The sequence below is a fragment of the Conger conger genome, chromosome 2, assembly GCF_963514075.1.
Source record: "Conger conger chromosome 2, fConCon1.1, whole genome shotgun sequence".
In the NCBI taxonomy this organism is placed as follows: domain Eukaryota; kingdom Metazoa; phylum Chordata; class Actinopteri; order Anguilliformes; family Congridae; genus Conger; species Conger conger.
Genome location: NC_083761.1, coordinates 13,723,583 through 13,747,382, shown reverse-complemented (window position 1 = coordinate 13,747,382; position 23,800 = coordinate 13,723,583). Strand labels below are relative to the sequence as shown.

General features: G+C 41.2%; 2 protein-coding genes across 7 annotated transcripts; one reads left to right on the top strand and one right to left on the bottom strand.

Moving 5' to 3' along the window:
• Positions 1–202: 202 nt before the first annotated feature.
• Positions 203–7,113, bottom strand: ankrd22 (ankyrin repeat domain 22). The gene is made up of 6 exons (XM_061227560.1): positions 6,734–7,113; positions 2,754–2,945; positions 1,826–1,933; positions 1,395–1,472; positions 917–1,015; positions 203–782 (listed from the first exon to the last, which is right to left on the bottom strand). Exons 1-6 carry the CDS (start codon positions 6,752–6,754, stop codon positions 705–707), a joined length of 576 nt encoding a protein of 191 aa, XP_061083544.1. The 5' UTR covers positions 6,755–7,113; the 3' UTR covers positions 203–704.
• On the top strand, positions 7,011–23,762 carry stambpl1 (STAM binding protein-like 1). Of its 6 annotated transcripts, none has more exons than XM_061227462.1 (12): positions 7,011–7,101; positions 10,220–10,285; positions 12,977–13,080; positions 14,629–14,846; positions 15,231–15,306; positions 16,022–16,117; positions 16,690–16,990; positions 17,856–17,980; positions 18,447–18,584; positions 20,009–20,121; positions 20,830–20,929; positions 21,118–23,762. In XM_061227462.1, exons 3-12 carry the CDS (start codon positions 13,000–13,002, stop codon positions 21,172–21,174), a joined length of 1,305 nt encoding a protein of 434 aa, XP_061083446.1. In that variant the 5' UTR covers positions 7,011–7,101; positions 10,220–10,285; positions 12,977–12,999; the 3' UTR covers positions 21,175–23,762. The 6 variants fall into 6 exon arrangements, with proteins under 6 accessions (XP_061083446.1, XP_061083421.1, XP_061083415.1 ...); XM_061227437.1 differs by having other exon boundaries at positions 7,013–7,101; positions 12,974–13,080; XM_061227431.1 differs by lacking the exon at positions 7,011–7,101 and adding an exon at positions 9,033–9,222 and having other exon boundaries at positions 12,974–13,080.
• The last annotated feature ends 38 nt before the right edge of the window (positions 23,763–23,800 follow it).

Genomic DNA, 23,800 nt, shown 5'->3' with positions numbered 1-23,800 from the left:
GGGAAGGGAATGGTAGGGAATAGTGTTTTTAAGATGTTTGTTTGGATCACTGTGATGCCATGCCTGCCTCATATTGGAATATCTTACAATTTCGCTATAGAAAAGGCACAAAGTAGATGGCATATCCTTCAGAATCCTACCTCCAGATAATAAGATCATAGGTTTCTTCTTCTATTTGTCACCAGTACAGCGGTGTACTTACTGGTGTGTCAATATAATTTATTAAAGCTGTATATTCACTACCATATAAAAATATGATGGCAGCACAAAATATAAAACCGCATGGCAAAATAAAAGAATATAGTCACACTTGAGTCATTTCTGTAGCTATTAATAGTACAATGAAATGTAAACAAATATAGAACTCAATGTTTTATGCAAACAATTTCATTAAAAACAAAATGGTGGTAACAATTGCTTAATGTGTGGTAGAACAATACTAATGTTTAAAAGTACCTTGGTGCAAATGCCAACTTAACCATTTCGCAAATGGCTTTGCCCAGATGTATTCTGGGAAACCAAAATTCAATTGAATAACAACTATTGCTACTGTTAGTGCAGGGACCTCGAAGGCAGGTTTTCTAGCAAGGCACTTTCTGTAACCAATAATCATGCAGTCAGTCTGTAGTTCAAAGGCGTCCTGATGGCAGGGTGTTGCCATGGTGAAAACATTCCCCCTCATCTCCAGTTTTCCATTTCTTCTTTCAGTCCGCTTTTCTCAGCATTGTCAGAATCTTGTTGAACTTTAGCCTCCGTGCAATATCCAGGGGAGTTTCATCATTCTAAATGGAATTAGACAGAATGAATAAAAAATTTTCCTGAACTCACGTTGCTAATTATTACCACTGAAAAAACAACGGGGAGTAAAAAGCCAGGAGTAAAACCAGGAGTAATGTATGAGAAATTAAAAACCTGCCTTGTTTTTTATGGAAATATCTGCATTTCTCTCCAGGAACAAAGGGACAAGCCTGTGACTCCTCCTCTGACAGACATAATGGAGTCCAGTGTTCCCTTTCTGTAAAGGACAAACCACACAATGGAGTCAATGGAGGAATACTGGATCAGTGCTCATTCTGGATGGTGTCCCACTTTGATGGCGACAGACTGGCCTAACCTCTTGACTTCCTTCTCTTATTCTTTTTTCTTTCTATTGATATGAACAGACTTGAATTGACCTGGGATGAGGAGAGAATATGATCTCTCCTGATAACTCAAACCCACCTTGTTATACCACACACCTAGATTTTACACCTGTTCATTTACTTTTATCAACAGGAAGCATCCTAAAAATAGCTTACTATGCATTTGCAAATCCATAATCCATTTCCTCCTTATATGCTGAAATGGGAGAAAAACAAATGTGTAATATAACTGACTTTATGTTGAGGACTTACGTAGTCTATAGCATCAATATCCACTTTACTGTTCAAAATTGTCTCCATTAAATTAAGGTTCTTCTTTTGCTTTTCCTCCTGTTGGAAGAACAGAAATGTATATATGACGCTGAGAATCACAAAATGCCAAATGGACATTTTCTTCAACTGTGCTTAATACTGAAACGCGGGCTTGTATCAACAAGTGCTCAACATGCTCTGGCTCGCTGCAAAGCTAGAAAACTACATTTACAATCTAGCATGTAAGTCTTGAATGTGTAAATCTGTCATGTTTAGTACAATAGAAACGTCCGGAGGCTTTAGTATGTATGTCCTTGCTCAAGCATGCTCAAAGGAGTAAGCAGAATCCCCTTAGCATTTTCTTGGAAACACTTGAGGCAAAAAACATTTTAAATACTGACACCAGTATCAACAATCAAAAGAAAGCCTACCATTATAAAGTAGCCAATTAGTAAAATTGGCATAAGAATAACGATCATCAGGTAGTCCAGGAAAGAGAAGGTTCTCCGTGCGGCGTAGTGCAAACATGTCCTCTGTTTCTGTGGAGAGAAAGCATGTGAATTTTAGGATAACATCTTTCATGAGTGACTCATCTTGGATCAGCCTTGCAGCTCTCTCGCTAGCATGTGCCAAGACGTTCTGTGCAACTGAGCTCATCTGTGTTGGAGAGAAAACATGTCCAATGTCAACTGATTCTATATCATAATTAATGCCAGTGCTTTTTTGCTTTAAAAATAAGGAGAAAAAATAAAATCAATAATCATCTAAAGAGCCATGCACAGCACAAGAAACACAAATGAGCAGGTCAGTTTTAGAGAACAGCCTGCCAGTTCATTGTCGCTGAACAAGATCAATCAAGACCAGGGGTGGCAAACTCCAGTCCCTGGTGTGTTTCAGGACGAGAGATACATTTCAAAGTCTTTCATTGGCTAAAGAGTCCACACACCTTGTTCTCAAGGCCTTAATTGGCTGCTGATTGAAAGGAAACCACAAACACCTGTAAACACTGCGGCCTTCCAGGACTGGAGTTTGACACCCCTGATCTAGACTAAAACACTGTAAAAACCCATTGCCATATGCAGACAATGAGTTGGTCTTCGGCCTCATTCAGGTGTCGTTTATATTACATGCGTCTGCTTATGAAATGACCATGATTTTTATGCTTCTGCATTAGTGTAATTGCTCATATCTTCCATGTAATTGCATACATCAGTTGAAACAGCTGCTATCAACATAAACATTCAAATGCATTTATTAAAATTACGATTTATTGCACTTCTTCAATGTATCGCATACTTCAATGTTAATACAGCCAACTCATTTCTCAAGATGTCTGAGGCTACGATATCGCTCAATCACCTTGTTTCGAATGGCCACATCTGCATTTTGGTCTAGAAGATACTTGGCTAGCCTGGTACTCCCCCTCCTGCAGGCAGCGATGATTGGAGTGTCTCCAGTCTTCTCATCTTGGGCGTTGATTTTCTTGGCATCTGAGACCAGGAGGCGATATACCTGGTGAATGTCGTCTTCATAAGCAGCCTGGCAAATGGGCTATGGATAAGAACAGCACAGTGCAATGGCGTGACTTTGAAGGAATACTAAGGTAGTACTTTATACAGTATGTTGTTGGATCCTGTTTGATGCAGGCTGATAAAGAGGAATCAAGACATGCAGGCAGCAAACCTATATTTAGTAATGTATATGGGAGATGTTTCCCATAGTAAATGGCACATTAACAAGGGTTATACAGAAAATAAAAAGTTCCCCCCATTCCGTAACTAAGACAATTCCTTCAAATTGTCCTTGATTAAACAAGTTTCCATTCAAAACACACAGTTAAAACACAGAACTCACTGAATGCATGTCCTTGAATATAACAGTCTGCAAGCCAACAGTTCCTGTACTCTTCTGCTTTTAGCATCTGCATACTTCCAGAATCTCAGAGTATTAAAAGTAATACACCTTTTGTGTATATTAATTTGTTTATGTAGGGCTCCAGAATTATTGGCACCCTTAATACATATGCGCACAAAATGATGTGAACGGTCTTAGATATAATCCATTGTCAGATTAATCAAATAGGCCCAAGTCCTTTGTTGTAGCCTTAGCACTTGAAATTGTACTTCCCTCTAGGGTCTTCCAGTGCACGTGTCCCTGGTTATGAGTATGCACTTAGCACTTTGTTGTATGTCGGGTGTTGTAAAGGTGACAGCCAAGTGTCTTTTACTATAATTTGCCATACGGTTAGAACACATTTGGATGGATTTCTTTTACCATTTTGCAATGCCAAACTTTTCAGAATCATTGATATCCTAGGGTTTTCTGCCAATATTTCCTGGTACTTTGTTGAATTCATTGTGCCATTGATCTTAAATAGTGCCCCTGGACCACTGGCAGCAAAACATCTCCAAAACATCAATGACCCACCACCATATTTGACAGTAGGTATGAGGTGCTTCTCCTTATGTATTCCTCCTTTGCCACCAAACATGTCGGCAAGGTGTATGGCTAAAACGTTCAATTTTGGTCTCATCTGACCACAGCACTCTCTTCACTCTCACTCATAATTCCAATGAGGCGGCCTGTAGCGTAGTGGTTAAGGTGAATGACTGGGACACGCAAGGTCGGTGGTTCTAATCCCAGTGTAGCCACAATAAGATCCGCACAGCCGTTGGGCCCTTGAGCAAGGCCCTTAACCCTGCACTGCTCCAGGGGAGGATTGTCTCCTGCTTAGTCTAATCAACTGTACGTCGCTCTGGATAAGAGCATCTGCCTAAATGCCAATGCCTAAATGCCAATAATGTAATGTAATGAAACTCAAGATGCTTGGTTGTGTTTATTGTGCTCAGTAAGGGCTGTCTTTGTGCCACCCTTCCAAAGAGTTCTAGAGGTGCCATTTATTTTTGAGACTTGGTGAGACTAAGATGCAACCAATCTCTGCGATTCTTCAACTGTGATCCTTGGGTTACTTAAGGCCTCCCTCCCTTATGGCCATTGTCCTTACCATCCGTGGAAGTCCTCTTCCTGAAACATATGCCTTTATGCCTTTTTATCATTGCCTGTAAGTGGTAGGTTTAACTGTTGGCCATAGATAGCCAAGTGTGACCTTTGCTCTGATCTTGAGTCCATTCTTAAATGTGACTTCAGTCAACATTACACACTGCAACCAATAAATATCCTCAACTAGAGCCTAATACAATAATTCTATAAAAGGTTATGTGAGTGTGTCAGACATGCTTGTGTCCTAACAGTCAGGCAGGTTACATGCATAAACAGTCCTTGTCTGACTGAAAATTGAAACATTTTTTTGAAAACATTGAAAAAAAAAAAAAATTATTTGTGAAAAACATGTCTGTCAGCCACATGTGGGCCTCAGGCAACAAAAATGTTTTGCACACCTAACTGGTCAGTAACTGTCCAATTCCAGTGAAATCTGGTAATAGGCCATTCCATGCCAACTCCAGTTGCATCATAGCACCTCTTGGATTTTTTCTTTTTACTTTTCTGCCTTGGTAGACAATAATGAGATATAAAATTCCTGAAAATTTGAGCTTCATATAATCCTGTTTTGGTGGCAGAGCCATTTAAAGTTTATCACAATGAAAAACGCATTACAGCACAAAATGAGTTTTTTTGTAAAGAAAAGCCCTAAATCTTTGTAAATTTGTATGTTGGGATACTTTTGTATTTAGAATCCACATGTGGCCTAATGCTGGTTCTTGTATGACTGTCTTATTCTGGAGATATTTGGTCCTAAAATCTATTTTTTTCCACCAATTATGTTAAATTCAATACAATTCAATTTATTTCACAGAAGACTGTCAAAAAAATGCTTTACAGGGTGAATTAAAGTTTGACTAAAAGTTGATTAAGGACTTAACTTCAACATATGCAAAGTAGAGGGTCGGGTGAAATTTTAGACACTGGTTTCCGGGTGGGTCTAAATGAGCCAAAAATGCCCAAATAGAATTTTCCAAGGGTCATATCTCAGCTATTGTTATTAGTAATGTGTTTATCTTTACACAATGTGAATGTGCTCTCAGATGAAACACTAAAAATATGTTTACATTTGGAGATATGACACCAGAAAATTGGTAAAAGGGCCAAATATCTCCAGAACGAATGTAGGTGCATGTTGTCTAAGGCCATATATGAATTACAAATACAAGTACAAATTCTCTTCTGCTTGAGATACAGACTTTCAGGATAATCATTGACAAAATGAAAGTTTCACAGAGTTCTCTCTCTGAAAATATAGTATAAAAGTGATCTTAAAAAAATTTCAGAGCCAGGCTGTCTGGACTTGGGGCCTGCCCAGCTCCCAAAAATTACACCTGGTGTCTGGCACACAGTACAGAACCATGTATGTATTTTGGCACACAAGTTGCCAAATGTGAATTTTTCACTGGCTTATGCAAGAAGCATGTGTGGAATAGGAGAGCACTCTCTGCCATCTCCAAAAATGCAATGGTCAAAGACTAAACAAAACAAGTTCTGTTGAATTAAGACAGCTCATTCATGTATTTCTAACTGCAGAAATGTGGTAATAAGGCAAATATTATACTAAATTGTAAATTAGCACTACCAACTATAACGCATACCAGAAACATGAATAGACACAGACAGTCAATGCTGTTATCAGATAACAGTAGTTCAGCGAATAAATTTTCTATAACCACATTCAATTAAATACAATACAAATTAAATACATGTTTATCATATGACAATTTCTGGTGTATTATATTAACTAACGTCATTATGCCTGTCCTATCCTTTTATTAACCATTATAGCAGCGTGTTATACCTTACATGTCATCATATTCACCTATGTCATAACGTGCCAGCCCTGTTTACTCATGCCTTAACTGCCAACCATGTACACCTTTACTACACAATATAGTCTGCTGCTGTTCTACCTTACAATGAACCACTCACATTGTCCAATCGAGTTCAATCTTTCTTTTCCCGTATACTAGCCCGTTCGGTCCCTGGAATCTCGTTATACCGGTGCGTCGAGTAAGTAACCTAACATACACAACGCAGTTAGAAATTAACTGCTTGAATATGTATCCTATAGATGGCTCCACGTATCTTACTAAAATCGAACAAGTATGTACATGACATCGACAAATTCGTTAATTCAGATGAAATACACTTCACCTTAATTTACTTTATTTTTAGCTAATGAAGCCCAACTAACCACTATTACCTATATTAATTTACTGTTCATCGTGTACAAGAACATTGTTGTGCACAAAATCATATCGTGTCACAGTAGTATTTTACAAATGACTTTTACACCCAAGTTGAGGACAAATGTAAAACCATAAATACAATACCTCTGAATATACTATCCCCATATCTTGCTTTGACTTCTTCGGCAAACCTCGTCTTCACCAGCGAGCAATCCGTCCAGTGTATGACTCTCGAGAACTCAGAAAGGTAAATTCTCAACTTTCCCACACCGGAGATATCTGGGAGACTCACCTTTAGCATCTGATATAACAGTTAGCCTACATTTACCGACCAGCCCTATGAGGGTGTGGCTTTAGAGGCATTTAATTGTCAGTGAAGTGAAATCGTTCATTTTCAGGCGGTTTTGTTCGTTGGATACAGGCTGCTCTAGTAGCCTACTGTATTACACGTTTTTGGTAATGTATTTGAGCATGTTACGACAAGCAAGAAACAGCTTGAAGTGATCGCTGAGGTAAAACAGGATGTGGCGCAACGCACCTATGCACAGGGGAGGGGTTTTTCCAAGTTGGAGGCTACCTTTGTGCTACGTTCTATGTAGGGCTAAATATGACATTACAACGTGACAATTTAGGATTGTTACATTTTCTTGCAAACTAGCATCTTAAGGAGGAGAGATTTCGATTTTGGGCAATGGTAGATTACGACATCGATATAGATTTACCTTGAATTACGAACAATTTGCACGCGTATCCTGACATCAAGATCTTTTCGACCCACGCCATGGTTGGCCTACCCTATTTGTTAAAACAGATCGTAGGCATATATGATATTTGCTAAGAGTTGGCAGTGATGTTATTAGCCAACAGACCTAAACAAAAATAAAATATATTTTCACTGTAAGTTTCGGCCTACACCTGCACCAACTGCACGTGATTTGTAATACATTTTTATACATTTTAGTTTCACCATGTAGAAATTACAGTTTCCTTTCATTTCAGGGCACCATAACGTTTGGGACACAGCAATGTTATGTAAATGAAAGTAGTCATATTTTGTATTGTATTGCATATCCTTCGCATGCAGTGACTGCTTGGAAGTCTGCAATTTATGAACATCACCAGTTCTCTGGTGATATCTGCCAGGCCTGTATTGCAGCCATCTTTAGCTCAGGCTAAAGGCATGCTCAGTTGGGTTCAGATCGGGTGATTGAATTGGCCACTCAAGAATGGACTATTTTTTAGCTTTGAAAAACTCCTTTGTTAGTTTAACAGTATGTTGGGATAATTTAGTTTCTGTAGAATGAACCGCTGGCCAATGAGTTTTGAGGCATTCGCTTGAAATTTTTAAATTGAGCAGATAGGATACGTCTATACACATCAGAATTAATTTTGCTACTACCTTCAGCAGTTATATAATCAATGACGATGGTACCTTTGGAAGCCATAAAACCCTGACCACAGATGAGGTGGTATGCTTGGATCTTGGGCAGTTCCTTCTCTCCTACATACTTTACGCTTGTCAACACTCTACTATAAGTTCATCTTAGTCTCATCTGTCCACAAGACCTTTTTACAGAACTGTGGTTGCTACTGTAACCTGGCCATCCTGTTTGCAGCTAACCAGTGGTTTGCATCTTCCACTGTAGCCTTTGTATTTCTGTTTCTGTAGACAGTGGTCATTGACAGATCCACTCCGGAAGAGTGTTTCTGATCTGTCGGACAGGTGTTTGGGGATTTTTCTTTATTATGGAGAGAATTTTTCTGTCATCAGCTGCGGAGGTCTTCCTTGGCCTATCAGTCCCTTTGCGATTAGTAAACTCACCAGTCCTCTCTTTCTACTTAATTATGTTCCAAACAGTTGATTTAGGTAAGCCTAGGGTTTGGCCGATGTCTGTAACCATTTTATTATTGTTTCTCAGTCTCATAATGGCTTCTTTGACTTTCATTAACACAAATTCAACCTTTCTGTTCATGAACAACAATAATAGGTGCTGAGAGCTCTCTTATACCTGCATTAAGGACAGAAATAAACACACCTGAGAAATTACAAACACTTGTGAAACCATATGTCCTAAACATTATGGTGCCCTGAAATGGGGGACGAAGTAATATAAACAGTGCTGTCATTTCTACATGGCGAAACCAAAATGTATAAAAATACCCTTTAATGAATGAGAAAGTGCAGTTGGCAGTTGTTAACTACATGTTAATTGTGTTTTTCCGAATCTAAATTTGTGGCAAATCAAGACACAATGGGTCTTTGTTCCAAACATTATGGAGGTCATTGTGTTCGTGTTATCGCGTTTTAATTCAGGAATATTCTTCATTTTGGCTACATCTTGTTCACGACTGCGCAGGTGGTAGGCTAGCTGTTTAAATATAACCTACCAAAGACAGGAGAAAATACGTTTCCGGTGGTCTTATTACCAGGAAGTGATTCGCAGAAGGGTTATCCAGCCTTATGAAAAACAGCCACAATATATCATAGGATAGGATATATGATAGGATACTGTACCGCGGGCTGCTCTGGAATTTGACCGAGACACGAAACCCAATTAATTTGTGAATGATGTACGCGTTTGGTCAGACGTGGAATCGTTATCTTACACCACTCGAAATAAGAGCCGATACAGGTATGCTTAATATTAATCCCTTTTGCGGTTATTTCGTTTACTTTTTCACTCTTGACAGCATAACCATTTATGTAACTATGATAAAAAAATTGTCACATTGTAGCTACGGTCGTGAGGCTATAAACCCTGGCCACAGATGCGAATAAACTGTCATTTTGCGTTGAAATAAGTGCGCCCTCTAGTGAAAGAATTACACAGTGACCAACCATATCGATACTATATTCTCTAGGCGAATATTTTAAAGGTCGGCTATTTGAAAATGCACAGCTTTGCTCGTTTCTAATAATAGGAAAATCACCGGAAAAAGTGCCGTAACTTACCTTATATTTTACAGTATGCACACCCTTCAAACGTCCACCACGATTATCAACTAAATATCACGCGTTTCCATTACAATTTTAGGCTAGTGATGATAATAAAAATATGCTATTTGAATAGCCTACACGGACTGTCTCGCTGAAGTTCTGCGTTATAGGCCTACGTTGTGTTCACTCTTGGTAAACGTGTTTCCACGTGTGGCGTAACTGAATGGGTGTTTATTCTAGTTCTGTTTGTGGTAACATCTGTATTGTCGCATTTCGGCTGTGGTTTTCATGGCTGGGTGGTTTACAGGAGTGAGTCGAGCGCTTATGCTGGCGCAGCAGTATGATTTTTTGGGGATTAAAATGTGGCCACAGCTGTACTATGCATGATGTTGTCGATTAGTACTGTGGATTTACAACCCCTCCCCCCTAATCTGGCACATCCCTATATCGAAAGCACTGTTGCTGTTGCGCTGATTTCATTGGGAGGCTTGGTAATGTCTACCTCCTTATAGGATATTCGGCTTGAAAAACAGCTTTCAGCCATTTTATCAGTAGTAAAGTTTCTCTCTCCGATTCCCTTTTCATTTCGAACAATGGTTTTATGAAGCACAAAAGCAAAAAACGCGAGGTTTGGATATAAGAGAACAGTGCCTATTATTGACACGAGCTTCCTTTTTTGCATTGAATTCTAGCATGTGCTACATGTGACGGTACGGATGCTAGGCATGGGACAAGCAGCAGACTCAGGTGAATAACTGGTAAGCATTTTCATTTATTTTAATTACTATTGGAATATAAACAAACTGGAGATGTGGTCTTTGTCACAGTATTTGTGTCGACATACGAAGCAGCGCCCTGTTTGCTTTTATATTGTCAGATGGTTGTTTGATAATGTTAATAATGCCTTCGAGAAGGAATGTATTTTTTATCTGTTAGAATATATACACTTGGATTTCAATAACCGACTCGAAAATGTGAACTACTTTACACATTCCGGTTGAGCACAAATTCCAGGAATATATAGGCTACAATAATTCTTTTTTGAATACTATTATTATTTTGCATTTCAAATGTATGTAGCTCTTCTGTCCTGAGCTGTCTTTCATAACCTCCCGGGAATGCTGTACAAAGATGTCCATTTTACACACAATTAGCCTAAGTCATTAATACATTAATTTATTTCATTAGGCCTACTTATTGATTTACTTAATTGTCGGTTGTAAAACATGGGTTATTTTTAACCCCGGCGTAGAGGAAGCATGCTTTTACATTAGGAAGTGAAAGTCACTTTTACTCAATAAGTTATGCCATTTTATTTGAACAAAATGGAGATAGTGTCGAGTGTTACTGTTACTGTACAGTTGCTTTGTGCTTATTTGATATAGCACATTAATGAGTTATACATTGGTGATAAAATGGACCTTTGAAATCACTGAGGGTGCTGTTTAAGGTAAATCTTTCAATGGCGCCAGAGTAATACAGATATGTGTACTCCTTAATGCAGTTGCCTCTTATCTGAGTACAGTGTGATATCAGTATTGTAAAGATTTAGTGCCTTAAATTCTTAGTCAACTTATACGTGTACACTGATATAGCTGTAACAAAACTGTATTCGCTTTGAAGACTTCAAAACTCAATAACTGTACGGACAACAAAAGCAAAATAATCTTGTTTTTATTTCATAATTTATTTATTTATATATAATTTATTAAAACTATGGTTTTAACTAAGGCACATCTCAGGAAATGTGTGATTGCGGCCCTTGTAGGTTTAGATTGGTTCCTTGCTAGCTTTCTCATACAGAGGTAAAGTGAAGAGACTGACATTTTTAAAAGGCATGGGTGGAGTTTCTGACCAGATGCATAAGGTATGTCGCCAAACTGCTCTTCCTAAAACTGGGACAGGAAATATGTGTTCCTCTGCAAGTATGTACCTCTCCAACAACATAAAAATGCCATTGAATAGTTCTGCATTACACATTATTTCTCTTGTGTCCTGCTTTACTTTGTTTTTGGATGGATGGTGTCAAATACAAAATATTCAAATAATAAATGTGACAATTTCAAAATGTTAATATGCCACCAAGCATGCATTAAGTGGGCTTGTTATACTTTTGTTTGGGAAGTGATCCCTTATTTGCCAGCATGTGCTTTTCAGTTGGTGTCCTTAAGAATTCAGTCCTGGTCAGGTGGTGTGCTTGGAGGTAGCTCTGGGAGGAAATGTGAAAAAGCTGTATTTTTATTCAAGAATGACTAGAATAAAGTGTCTGTTCAACATTTAATAAACTCAAAGTCAAGATTATCTGCGTAAGGCTTAAGTGTTGTTTTTAAATTAGCCTTCGAAAAAGATTGTTTACATGAATATGTTAAATTAGTGCATGAATAGAAATCAGCATGCAGTCCGACACAACTTGATCACTTTATTTTCTTATGTAAACCTTGAGATAATATCCACATGACCATATACACTAAACTCATTGTTTGAAAATACCAAGATGTTTTGAACTACAGGGAGAAAAAATATATTTTTAAAATGACAAAAATGTTGTATTAGCATTGCTATAATGCTCTCATAGTTTTTCTTCCATTGGTGCATCGGTGCATATAGCAACTCATTGATTGTGGCATTCTGTTTGTGCAGTGTGGTGCTCCTGGACTCAGTTCAAAATGTTATCTGAGAGGGTTTGGCTGAGAAGCTGCATATTTTGTATATGCTAAATCAGTTGAATACATGTTGCTGCATGCAAACTGTGTATACGATTATTCTATATGTCTGTATACTTTACAGTGCAATTGCAGTTTCTCAAGCTTACACCTGCTGAATTACACCTGCTGTGTTCTTTCTTCTGACATGCTTTCCTTACAGTGTAACTCTCATTGCTCATTTGATCCCAGTTGCTACAGTAACACCAACCAGAATGTAGGCCTGACTGTCCACCAGGAAAAGAAATGAGAATTTTTTTTCTCTGTGTGGTTCAGGAAATGATCGTGCAGGGGTTGGATTCATCGTTGTAAAAAGTAGAAAATGATTGAGGAATAGACCGTGCGATCTAGCTCAGCCCCCTTCCCTAGTCATAGTCAAGGCTCCCGCTGCCTTTTCATCCAGACAAAAAGATATCCATGAGTCATCGTATTTCACTCCCTGGATACAAGCTGTCATAGCAACTGCAACACAAGGCATCCCGTGACATCACATTTAGAGATTTTGAAATCTAGGCTACTACATTCTTGGGTTGCATGTACTTAGCAATCATGTGTTAGGTTAATGTGTGTATTATACTGACTGAAAAACAATGCAGCTGTTGATAAGAGAAGCAGGATAACAGATAACATGTGTAAAGTTAATGTTCAAGCTCCACGGTATCTTGCCCTGAAGCTTGCAGAGCTCGATGGGTGGGGGGCTCTATTGATCCCGTTTCTGATCATGTGATCGTGCATTCCCATTAGCAGTGGATCGCCGTGGGAGATGACAAATGGACGCTTGGGGAAGATCGGATCCCCCTGGCCTGCAGTCCGGGGGCGCCATGGAGCAGGGCCTCAGCTTCAGTGCGCTGGTGAGGAGCCCTGTCGTGTACAAGGACACTGGGGCGGGTGTGGGTGGGTGTGTTTAATTATATTTGATTTGAATCTTTATTTTGCACATGTAATTGAAATTGTACTTTCCTCCAGGGTGTTTCAGCACCCTTATCCCTGGTTATGGGTATGCACTTTGCACTTTGTTGTACGTCGCTCTGGATAAGCCTGCCAAATGCCATTAATGTAGTGTAATGTAATGTAAAATAGTTACAAAACAGAAACGGTAGTTAAAATGAACGACAAAATATGAAAAGACATCATAAATTCCCTCCACCAGCACTTAAACTTTTTTTTTTTAAACCTATTTACATGTGCAAAAAGGAGAAGGAAGAAGTAACACTTATGTACTCCTACCCCTTTAAGTGTTGGAGTGGAGGGGGGGTGTGGGTGTGTATGTTGATGGTGGTGGAGTGGATGGGGGTGTGGGTGAGTATGTTGGTGGTAGGGAGGAGGCAGGTGGGGGATGTGGGCGGGTATGTTGGCGGTGGAGGTGGGGGCGGGTTGAGTATATTGGTGAGTGGGGGGGTCTCTGACTCACTGCTATTAGTATTCCCAGTCCAGCTGGCTAGTCATTCACATTTCTCTGCGGTGGAGTGGGAAGGAGGGGCTGGCTGGGTGTGAAGACCTCCGTTTCCTTCTTCTCATGAATAGATAAGAGTTATCATCACCGCCTCAATGAAAGCCCCTCTTGTAGCTTGTCGATGACTGCTTCGCCGCGTCTCAGTATTGCTCAGTGCTGCCCTTTTTGTATTTTTCTGGTATTTGAATTGTACTCGCTGCTTGTGACCGCCTACTATGAGGGCCAATGCCTCAGCAGGTCCCCTTCCTGTTCCTCCAGAGCTGGAGAATGTTAATGAGGCCCCGGTGTTCCTTAGTAACCCGACACAGGGGCACTGTTCGCTCATTAGTATGTGTCAAACGAAGGCCGGAGCTTTTTCGGAAGTGTGGGTTGGTGTCCCCAGTCAGTCCGCTTTGCCTCAGAGGCCTGTGGGGCAGATGAACAGAGCTCTTGAGCTGCAGCTGTCATGTGATATCCGGGGGGCGGGGTTGGGGGATCGGAAGAGGGCAGGAGTGCATTCAATGGTTTTGATGAGGTTGAGGGGCTCCCCACTCACTCTCTTCTCCTCTCTTTCTCTCTTCCACTTTCTACTCTCTCCCTCTCCCTCCATCCCTTTCTCTCTCACTCTGCCTCCCTCCATCCCACTCTTTTTCACTCTCCCTCTCTCTTCCTCTTTCTTCTCTCTCTCCCTCTCCCTCTCCCTCCATCCCTTTCTCTCACTCTCTCTCTCCCTCCAACCCGCTCTTTTTCACTCTCTCCCTCTATCCCACACCTTTTCACTCTCTCTCCATCCCTCTCTCTCTCCCCATCCCACCCACTCTCTCTCTCTTTCTCTCTCCTGCCATCTCTCTCTTTCCATTTACATCTCCATCTCTCTCTCCCCCCCTCCCTCTCTCTCTCCACCTCTCTCTCTCTCCCTCCCTCTCTCTCTCTCCCTCTCTCTCTCCATCTCTCTCTCTCCCTGCAGAAGAAGTTGGCGGCGGAGCCGGACCACACCGATGTCAGCCTCTCAGCAGTGGAGCGCATCCGGGCCTTGAACAAGATGGGCTGCAGCATGGAGATCAACGAGGACATCACCCCGTGGCGCTACTTCCGCTCGGGCGTGGAGATGGAGCGCATGGCCGCTGTCTACCTGCAGGAGGGAAGTCTGGAGAACGCCTACGTGCTCTACAACAAGTTCATCACGTAAGGCCGAGATTTCACCCTGCGGCCTCCAGTAACGCTTCCCATTTTGTCCAGTGTAGACCTAGCTGCACATGTGAGTTGTCGAAATTCTCATGAAAGTGAAGACTACAGTTTGCAGGACTGCCTACCTATGATTTCTTTTATGTAATTGACAACAAAAAAAATTATGCTCAGTAGGTGGCTTGATTTCATATGAAACCTGCTCAAATTAGCATCAGGGAATACTGTTCTTGTACATTTTATGTAGTCAAACTCAATTTCATTTGTTATGTAATCTGAGAGTTGTGTCTTATTGGACAGACATGAATGACTTGGATGCCATGGCCAGTTGAAAGGGGACAGTCTGTATTACAATGTCAACACAGGATGCTGTTCTTTTTTCAGCCTATTTGTAGAGAAACTCCCTAGCCACAGGGACTACCAGCACTGCAGTATTCCTGAGAAGCAGGTTATAATGAAGGTAAGACACTGCTCTTCAATCCAATGGGAATCTTATTAGCATCTTGGTAAATTGGACCACCCAGTGACAGGTGTGGTTTGGGGGGATGTGTCAACTAAGTCTTGGGTTTTTGCAGTACCATTGCCCCCCTGGGCCAGCTTCTTATTTAGTCTGAAACTGTCTGTGCCAAATCAATTACGTATGTCACCGTTTACACCAAAGATTACACATTGATTAGCACAAGATGAAAATGAGCCTCCCTGGCTATAACTTTGGCACATTAACAGAAATGTTCTTAATGTGCATTGACCTTCTCAATAAACTAAACACTAATTCATTCAATTAAGATAAATCTAGTGTTCTGGCTGACTACGAAGGACAGGTCTGCATTCGCACCAGTGCTGTTTTTTAAATGACTTGTGTGCTTAACCAATAGGGAATTTATACCTTCATTTGTTTTGTTGTATATCAAGTAATGCCTGCTGCTATTATTACTAATATGACCATCTGTGCTACTGACTTACTGTAGTAATAATAATAATAATAATAATAATAATGCTTTTCATGTGTGTTTAGCTATTTATTTAGGTTTTTAACTTGTTGAACCTGTGCACTTGTAAATTGCTTTGGATTAAAGGTGTCTGCTAAATGACTAAAATGTAGTAATAATAATAGTAATAATAATAAAACTTTGTAGCTGGGAAGCCTGATTTCTTATCTTTATTTATTTTCCTAGACATTACAAGATGTCGCTTTTCCTCGCAAAGATCAATTGAAGAAGCTCCTTCAGGAGAAATACAACAAAGAACACACAGAGTATCTGAAGAATCAGGTGAGCAATTTCCATCCTGTCCAAATCCGATTACCTGCAAGGCTTGCTGCTATTTATGTCTGTAAACTGGGTTTTAGGCCGACACCTACTCACATTAATGAATTGCAAATTAATGAGATGCTTTTTTAGGTCTCAACTGAGGCCTATGTTTGAATATTTTTTCCAACTATTTTTGATCATTTTTTTTGTGGCAATGTACTGTATATGAAGCTCTTGAGCAGAAGTTAACAGTGTATGATGGAAGCAGAGAATCCGAATCTCTGGAGCAGCAGATTAAGTGCTAGTATGCCTGAAGCTGTGGAACCACAGGTTAACCGTGTTAGTATGAATGAAGCTGAGGGATTCTAAAGCGGTGGAGCTGCAGGTTAACAGTGTTAGTATGACTGAAACTGTGGAGCAGCAGGTTAACAGTGTTAGTATGACTGAAGTGGTGGAGCAGCAGGTTAACAGTGTTAGTATGACTGAAGCGGTGGAGCAGCAGGTTAACAGTGTTGGTATGGCTGAAGCTGAGGGATTCTGAAGCTGTGGAGCAGCAGTAGTATGAATGAGAACAGCAGTGTGTCTGTGTGCAGAGCCAGGCCGCGGAGGGCTGTGGCCAGCAGCTGCAGAGGCTGTCTCTGCTGGAGGAGGAGCGGCAGCGTGTGGCTCAGTTGCGCAGGATGCAGATCGAGTCGGAGCAGTTCCGCTTCTTCGAGGACCAGCTGCGCAGACAGGAACAGGCCAACAGGAAGGAAGAAGCCGTCCCCAAAGTGCCCGAACAAACCGATGGGTCCTGCTTGACTAAAAACCATGTTCGCCTCAATCCCACCCGCAACGATCGCTCCCAGCCTGTCCCCGTCAACAAGCCAGCAGCCACTCTGGGTGCTATACAGAGTGAGTACTGCTCTGGTAGTCAGGCAACCTACATTCTTCACTTTGTGTTTTCAAAAACATTAATAAAATATGAATGTGAGTAATATACAGTGCACCCCATAAGTATTTGGACAGCACTACAATTACTGTTCTTTTTGGTCTGTAGCAGCGTATTTGAAATGAAACAATGAATGTGAGGTTGAAATGTCACCTTTATTTTTGTATTTACTTCCGTATCTGGTGATAGGTGTAGGAATGAAATCCCTTTTTATTCATAGTCCTCCATATTTTAGGGGACCAATAGTAATTGGCCGGTGCGACTTCTCAGCTGTTGTGCCAATGACATTACATTACATTATTGGCATTTGGCAGACGCTCTTATCCAGAGCGACGTGCAGGAGACCATCCTCCCCTGGAGCAATGCAGGGTTAAGGGCCTTGCTCACGGGCCCATGGCTGTGCGGATCTTATTGTGGCTACACCGGGATTAGAACCACCGACCTTGCGTGTCCCAGTCATTTGCCTTAACCACTACACTACAGGCCACCCTAATAGCAGTCAATGAAGCTATTATGTGGCTGAAAAATAAGAAAAAGAGCCAGACAGGCCAAATGTCCAAATACTAATGGACTATACTGTATATCATATACTATCAGTCGCGCTCTTATAAACTGTTAAATACAACCATATCAGTACTCTCCTTTTGGGATTTTCAGATCCTGAAAAATTTCAATTTCAGTCTTCTTAGATGTTAAAGTTGTGATAAGTAATCATGTTGAATTGCTGAGAACTGCAGAGAAAAGCTCCAGACGCCCTTGAGGGGAGTTTTTCAGCTGTAAGACTAGGCCTGCATATTGAAGAAACAACATGGTTTTATGTCTCCATAGATCAGCGTGTGGAAGGACTCAGACGTGTAATTATTCCCAGGGATCTCACCTACAAGTTTCTACTGCTGGCTGACACTAATACAACCAGAGGGATTGAGACCTGTGGCGTTCTCTGTGGAAAACTGGTAAAAAGAGAGCAACTCTTTGAGGAATATTCCAGAAGCCTCATTCCTCTTCACGCTCCTGTTGTGTGTTTTTGTGCCTTGATTAATATGTGATATCATTTCCAAACAGTCATTGCTTAGTTCTGTGGGGGAAGGAGGTAGACAGGCTGTGTGCATCAGTTATTTATAGAGTGTTAGATCAGAGCAGAAAGGGGTTTGTTGTTTTGCATTGATTTGCATTTCTTTTACCACTATGACGACTGCTGCCTCTGCTCATAATGGTAACAATATAGCATGTGTGTGGGGGAGTGTTGTGCACTGTGTGAATGTATCATGTGTCCTGGGATGGCTGTCCATGGTGATATTCCTTGTAAACTTGGTAATGTATACTGGAGAATAGCATACAGGTCCCTGGGGCAAGGAGGGTTTTATAACAGAAAGCGAAAAAGTCTGCCACTGTCGTTTCCTTTTTGTTGCTGTTGCACAGACCCATAACGAGTTTGTGCTGACCCACGTCATCGTGCCCAAACAGTCGGCCGGGCCAGACTACTGCGACATGGAAAACGTGGAGGAGCTCTTCGGGTTCCAGGACCAACACGACCTCTTGACCTTGGGCTGGATCCATGTGAGTCCAGCCTCCTCTCCCTCCATCTCCTCACATGTCTGGCTCTCAATGTCTCTGTCAGTGACTTCTGATAGAATCTGGATCCAAGACTGTGCCTCCTCCATCTTGGGCAGGCAGCAAGCACCTCTCAACCAAACCCAATCTACATAGTCACACATAGCCTCTTTCGCACTGATGTGTGAAGGAAGCAGTTAGCCTGAAGCTTGCTGGCTCATTATGTTATGTTATGTTATATTATGCTATTTTATGTTATGCACCTTCAGTTTAGTGAGAATGCTATCACCTCCAACCCTGCTAGCAATTCACCACGGTAATGATCATCACCTCAGATGGGGCCGTTGTGTTGTGTAAATATGAGGTAGCAACTCAAGAGCATTTGCATAACACAATCATCCAGAAACATCAGTTTGTTTAGTGAAACACAGAGCTCAATGTAGCTCGCCTCTGTTCTTAACAACAAATACTTGGTAAACTTTTTATGACCATGGCAAACATGTGGCAAAACATGTTGTGTCATCAGAGCTATTAGCATTATCAAGCTGGTGTACAGGTCTACCAAATGAAGTGGTCCCTAAGTGTATATTCTCTTAATTCTCCATAATGATGTGATAATTCTCTTCTAATGAGCTGATAATGGTGTGCTCCTACGACCCTATCATATTGGCATCCTATCAAAAATGGCTAGCTATTTCTGGATTTCAACATCTCCTTTTAATCACTTCTGGGTCAAATGTTGTAGCTAACTTGCTTTAAAATATTTTCCTCAACCAAGCCATAGCTTCGGTGTGCTTCATTTCATTTTAGACTGTCTGCAGGACATGTAAGAGCTGCTTCAATGCAAAAAAAGAAAGTCAATTTCTCCAGTACAAAAATATAGACCTCTAAATACTACAGGTACTAGAGGTAAGCGCCTTGTACAGTATACTATAAATGGCCAGTATCTTTACTACAGTACGCAGCGTTCTTGGCAGCAAAGGTTAATAGCAAAAGTAAGCGCTTTACAGTGAGTCATTGACAGAGGGTCTGAATCGCTCTGACCTGAGCCCCTGTCTCCCGGCCCTTCACAGATGTGTCATCACATCACTGTCACCAAGGTCTTTATGACATTCCTTGTATATTAAAAAATCGCAATGGTTCTGTGAGTCATGCCTGTGTGTGCGTGGTTTTCGGCCTGGATGAAGGAGACTGTTGAATGTGGCGTAGGTGCCACGGTCTGCTATGAGAGTGGCGGTTCTTCCCGTGTTTGTATAAGCAAATCTTTTCAGGAGCTGTTATTTGTTAAACATTCACTATGGCAACAAACTTCAGTTGATACAGCTTTTTGGTCATGGCTGTTCTCTGGTGCCTGGAGGAACGCTGGGTTACTGAGAGGCACTGCCGCTGTTACCCTCTGCTGAAATGTGTCCCTTCCCTCTGCCGCTCAGACACATCCCACGCAGACGGCCTTCCTCTCCAGTGTGGATCTGCACACGCACTGCTCGTATCAGCTGATGCTGCCCGAGGCCTTAGCCATTGTGTGTTCTCCGAAGCACAACGAGTGAGTCTCCCCTCCGCCTCGGAGCGGGCCTGCTCAGCACAGCCCTGAGCGGTTCCTGATGACCTCACACACCACTTATTATTTTCCCATTCCAGACAACTACAGTGCACTGCAGTTTTAGGGACTTTAGGGACATGAATAGTCCAAATGTTATGCAATAAAATTTAGGGAAGTAAATCCATCAAGATAGGATTAATGTGGATTCATAGTGCACTTTGTCCAATCTGTGTGCAGTAACTTGAAGCCATCCCACAATATATTCTAATCAACGATCATTTTGAACCTTTTTAAAAAGAAATTAGCCGGCAGCCAACAAAAGGTGTGTGAGGGGACAGTAGAAACATCAGGTTGAATTTGATATTGAAAATGAGCATGCTGTTGTCAAGCAAAGTATTTCACTTGGGAATAATTATGAAAGGAAATGGCTTATAGACACATACTCAGTTCTATTTACATGTGATATTCCCTTTTGCTTATGTTCCTTTTTGCATTTGCATGTCTTCAATGTTTTACAGAAAAACACATCCAAAGCAAAAACATAGACAATATTCTGCAATGCACAGCTCTCCATATGAGAATTACAATGTCTTTGGACTTCCTGCCCCCTGCCCCGGGAAAAGGCGTGGCATTTCTGGACTGAATGGCCTGTTCCCATCATTATGTTATGTTCTGTTCATCTTGATGCGGTATGTTGTGTGTTTGTTTCAGCACCGGGGTCTTCAGATTGACCAGTTCAGGCATGGGAGAAGTGGCTGGCTGTCGAATGAAGGGCTTTCACCCTCACTCCAAGGACCCCCCGTTGTTCAGTGTAAGCACTCGACCGTGTGAACTGGAGCAGGAGCCTGCACTCCGTAAACGCTTATTTGATAAAAAAAAAAGAACTTTTATCAAAGTTTAGAACAAATTCTTGAGTCAGAGTCTGTGTATTGATATTTAATTCTGGTCAGGAGCACTGGTGCCCGGTGCGGGATGAACCGTGTCTCTTTCTCTCTGTAGGTCTGCCGGCATGTCGTTGTGACGGACACGAAGACTGTGGTGCTGGACCTCAGGTGACAGTCTGACGAGGAAGCACCCATCCACAGACCAGAGTTTTTATTTATATCTTTGTTTACTTGAAGGCTTTTTTTGTATTTATTTATTTTTTAAAGAAAAGGTACTGTGAATCGATATCGCTTTTCTGCACAGGATGATGTGAACGTTCGTTGTGAAGCTGCTGTATGGAGTTGCTAATAATGGTGGTGTTCTCTTGCTTTCTTTATTGATATTGGCTTTGGTTTCAGTGGCTTGTTCTCTCTATCACGGCAGAGGGGACCTTGAAGCTATTCTTTCCCGTGGTCATCTTTAGGGACCTGCACATTAGATTTGATGAAGGACGCAAAAAAAAAGATTTTGCACGAATAGCTTTATCAGGGATTTACAGGGAAACAAAAATGGCTTGCCTTACATAAATGAAGAGATCTTTTAAAATATTGTCAGATTTTAAATAAAACAATGCTACAGTATCAGGGTTTAGGTAATTCTATCATCGCGTTATCCAGGGCTGCCAAACCGTATTCCTGGAAATCTACTGTACTGTAAGTTTTCACTCCAACCCTAACGAATCATATCTCATTCAACAGCTAGAGATCTTGTTGCGCTGCTAAGTAGTAGAATCAGGTGTGCCAAATGAGGGTTGAATTAAACACCTGCAAGAGGAAGGTAGATCTACAGGAACTGGGTTGGGCAGCCCTGGGCTAATGCACAGAGTACAGTGTCTGCCCATGGGCTGTGTCCCCAGGAATGAGGACCTGTTGGACCAGGATAGTGTTCTCTGGAGCAGGAAACTGAATGACTGCATAGCACTTCGGGCTTAGCTCGCCTCTCCCATTCCTGTCCTGACTATCCTACACAAATATCCTTCAATATTGTCCAACTATTGTGTAATGCAATAAACCCGTTCTGAATTGATTATGGCTGTAGGATTAAGGAGTTGTAAAATGTCCCAGGATGCAGGAAGATAATCTGCAAACGGCGAGGGCAACCTGGCTACCCTACCTGAAACCACTGTGAAGGAGCAGTGTGTGTTTATTCACTGAGTCACAGTTTGCAAAGTTTGACGCCCACTTGGACATGGCTCAAGTTGAAGGTTGTACACACCTAAAGTACATTTAAAATAAAAAAATAAAAAACGTATATCTGATGAGCATCACGTTTAGGCTAGTTGAAGCTGAGGAATCCATCCAGTAAAGACATGACTGGCTGCAAGCTGCCATAGCACAGCGAGAGGACCTGAAGCTGCTAAACAAACCCTTGACATTCACCACAACCTTACGTGCGAAATGGCTCCTCCTCCTACACTGACCGAGAAGATGTTGGTGGTGAACGAGCTCACTGTATGAACTCCAATCGTTCATCAGGCAGCCCTCAAATTCTTATTTGCAAGACGCTTTGCTACACAGGCCGAGACCAAATCCTGAAGGCATTCAGAAGATGGTGTTCTCTCTTCTGCGTTCCTGAGGCCACAGCCCATGTCATTTTTGTAAGAAGCAAGACCAACTAGAATTTAATGATACTAATACTCTGTTTCCATGACTTTTGATGGATTTTGTCATTGGGTGTGTCCTATTGAGGGAAAAAAAAAACTAAATGTCATCAGCTAACATTATACAAAAATGTATAAACTAAATCATTTTATAACTTTATATTTTTTTGGTTTTGGATATTTTTATATTGTTGTTCATTATAGATAGATCCTTTTGGGTAGTTGTATGTTGTACCTTAGGAATTTAAATCTGCTATTTTGTGTGATTCATTTAATGCTCGACACGGAGATGTTGACCTTCTCATGATACGAGTAGGAGGTGAAAAAAGGAACAAAAATAGCCTTGCGAGTGGCTTGTTCAGGATGTGGAGACTAAACCAAAGTGCTTAGAATGTCACAAGCAAACCACCCGAATACGCCTTACAGTGGAGGAGTTTTTGCCATTGGCATAAGGCCCTCAGTAACCACACACAGCTCAGGTATGAATCTACCTTTTTATGTCCTGATATCATTGACTTGTCTCCGCTCACTGCAAAAACCCAAAAATAAGTCTGCGTCAAGAAGTATTTTAGTCTTATATTTAGATCCTATTTCTAGATTTTCTTTTGCTATATACAGTAAGACATAAGTATTGCCAATGTTTTGACTCATTTCAAAGATTTGCCAATGGGGTAGGAACATTTCACTTGTCAAGCTAACTGTACAGTAACTTAAAACAAGCAAATGTTTCTAGAGAAATCAGACAATAAGACCCATTAGGAGACTAAAACACTTTTTAAGACAGACATTTTTTGCAGTGCTCTCTTGGCCCTTGCTGAAAACAGGCTGCCATTTTCATGTGAGCTGGTTAAGAGATCCCCAATGCTGTGCCGAGCCTGCCTAGTGCTGACAGCCCCGCCCAGTTCTCCAGAACGTGACTCTTGCCTTTGTTTACCACCCCGAGGTGTGTAGTGTGCCATTTTACTGCTGCTGTAGTCAGCTCAGTGGAGCCACCGAAACCACACTCCACTATTGATGTTGCATTGTGTGAAAGAACCGAACATAGTCAAGATTAATGTAGATTTACAGCCACGATTCACTCGTTTCCTCTGCTGTTTTAATAAAGGATAATTACACTTTGCTTCCTTGTCTTGTTTAAATTGTGCTTGGAAGTGTCTG

Bases quoted from the DNA above. Each gene is read 5' to 3' on its own strand.
- ankrd22 (XM_061227560.1), bottom strand. From the start codon at position 6,754: ATGGGGATAGTATATTCAGAG. The intron at 1,934-2,753 runs GTGATTGAGCGA...TTCTCTCCACAG, and splicing joins ATGTGGCCATTCGAAACAAG to AAACAGAGGACATGTTTGCA. The intron at 1,473-1,825 runs GTAGGCTTTCTT...TTCTTCCAACAG, and splicing joins TAATTGGCTACTTTATAATG to GAGGAAAAGCAAAAGAAGAA.
- stambpl1 (XM_061227462.1), top strand. From the start codon at position 13,000: ATGGACGCTTGGGGAAGATCGGATCCCCCTGGCCTGCAGTCCGGGGGC. The intron at 17,981-18,446 runs GTAAAAAGAGAG...GCTGTTGCACAG, and splicing joins GCGTTCTCTGTGGAAAACTG to ACCCATAACGAGTTTGTGCT. The intron at 20,930-21,117 runs GTAAGCACTCGA...TTCTCTCTGTAG, and splicing joins AGGACCCCCCGTTGTTCAGT to GTCTGCCGGCATGTCGTTGT.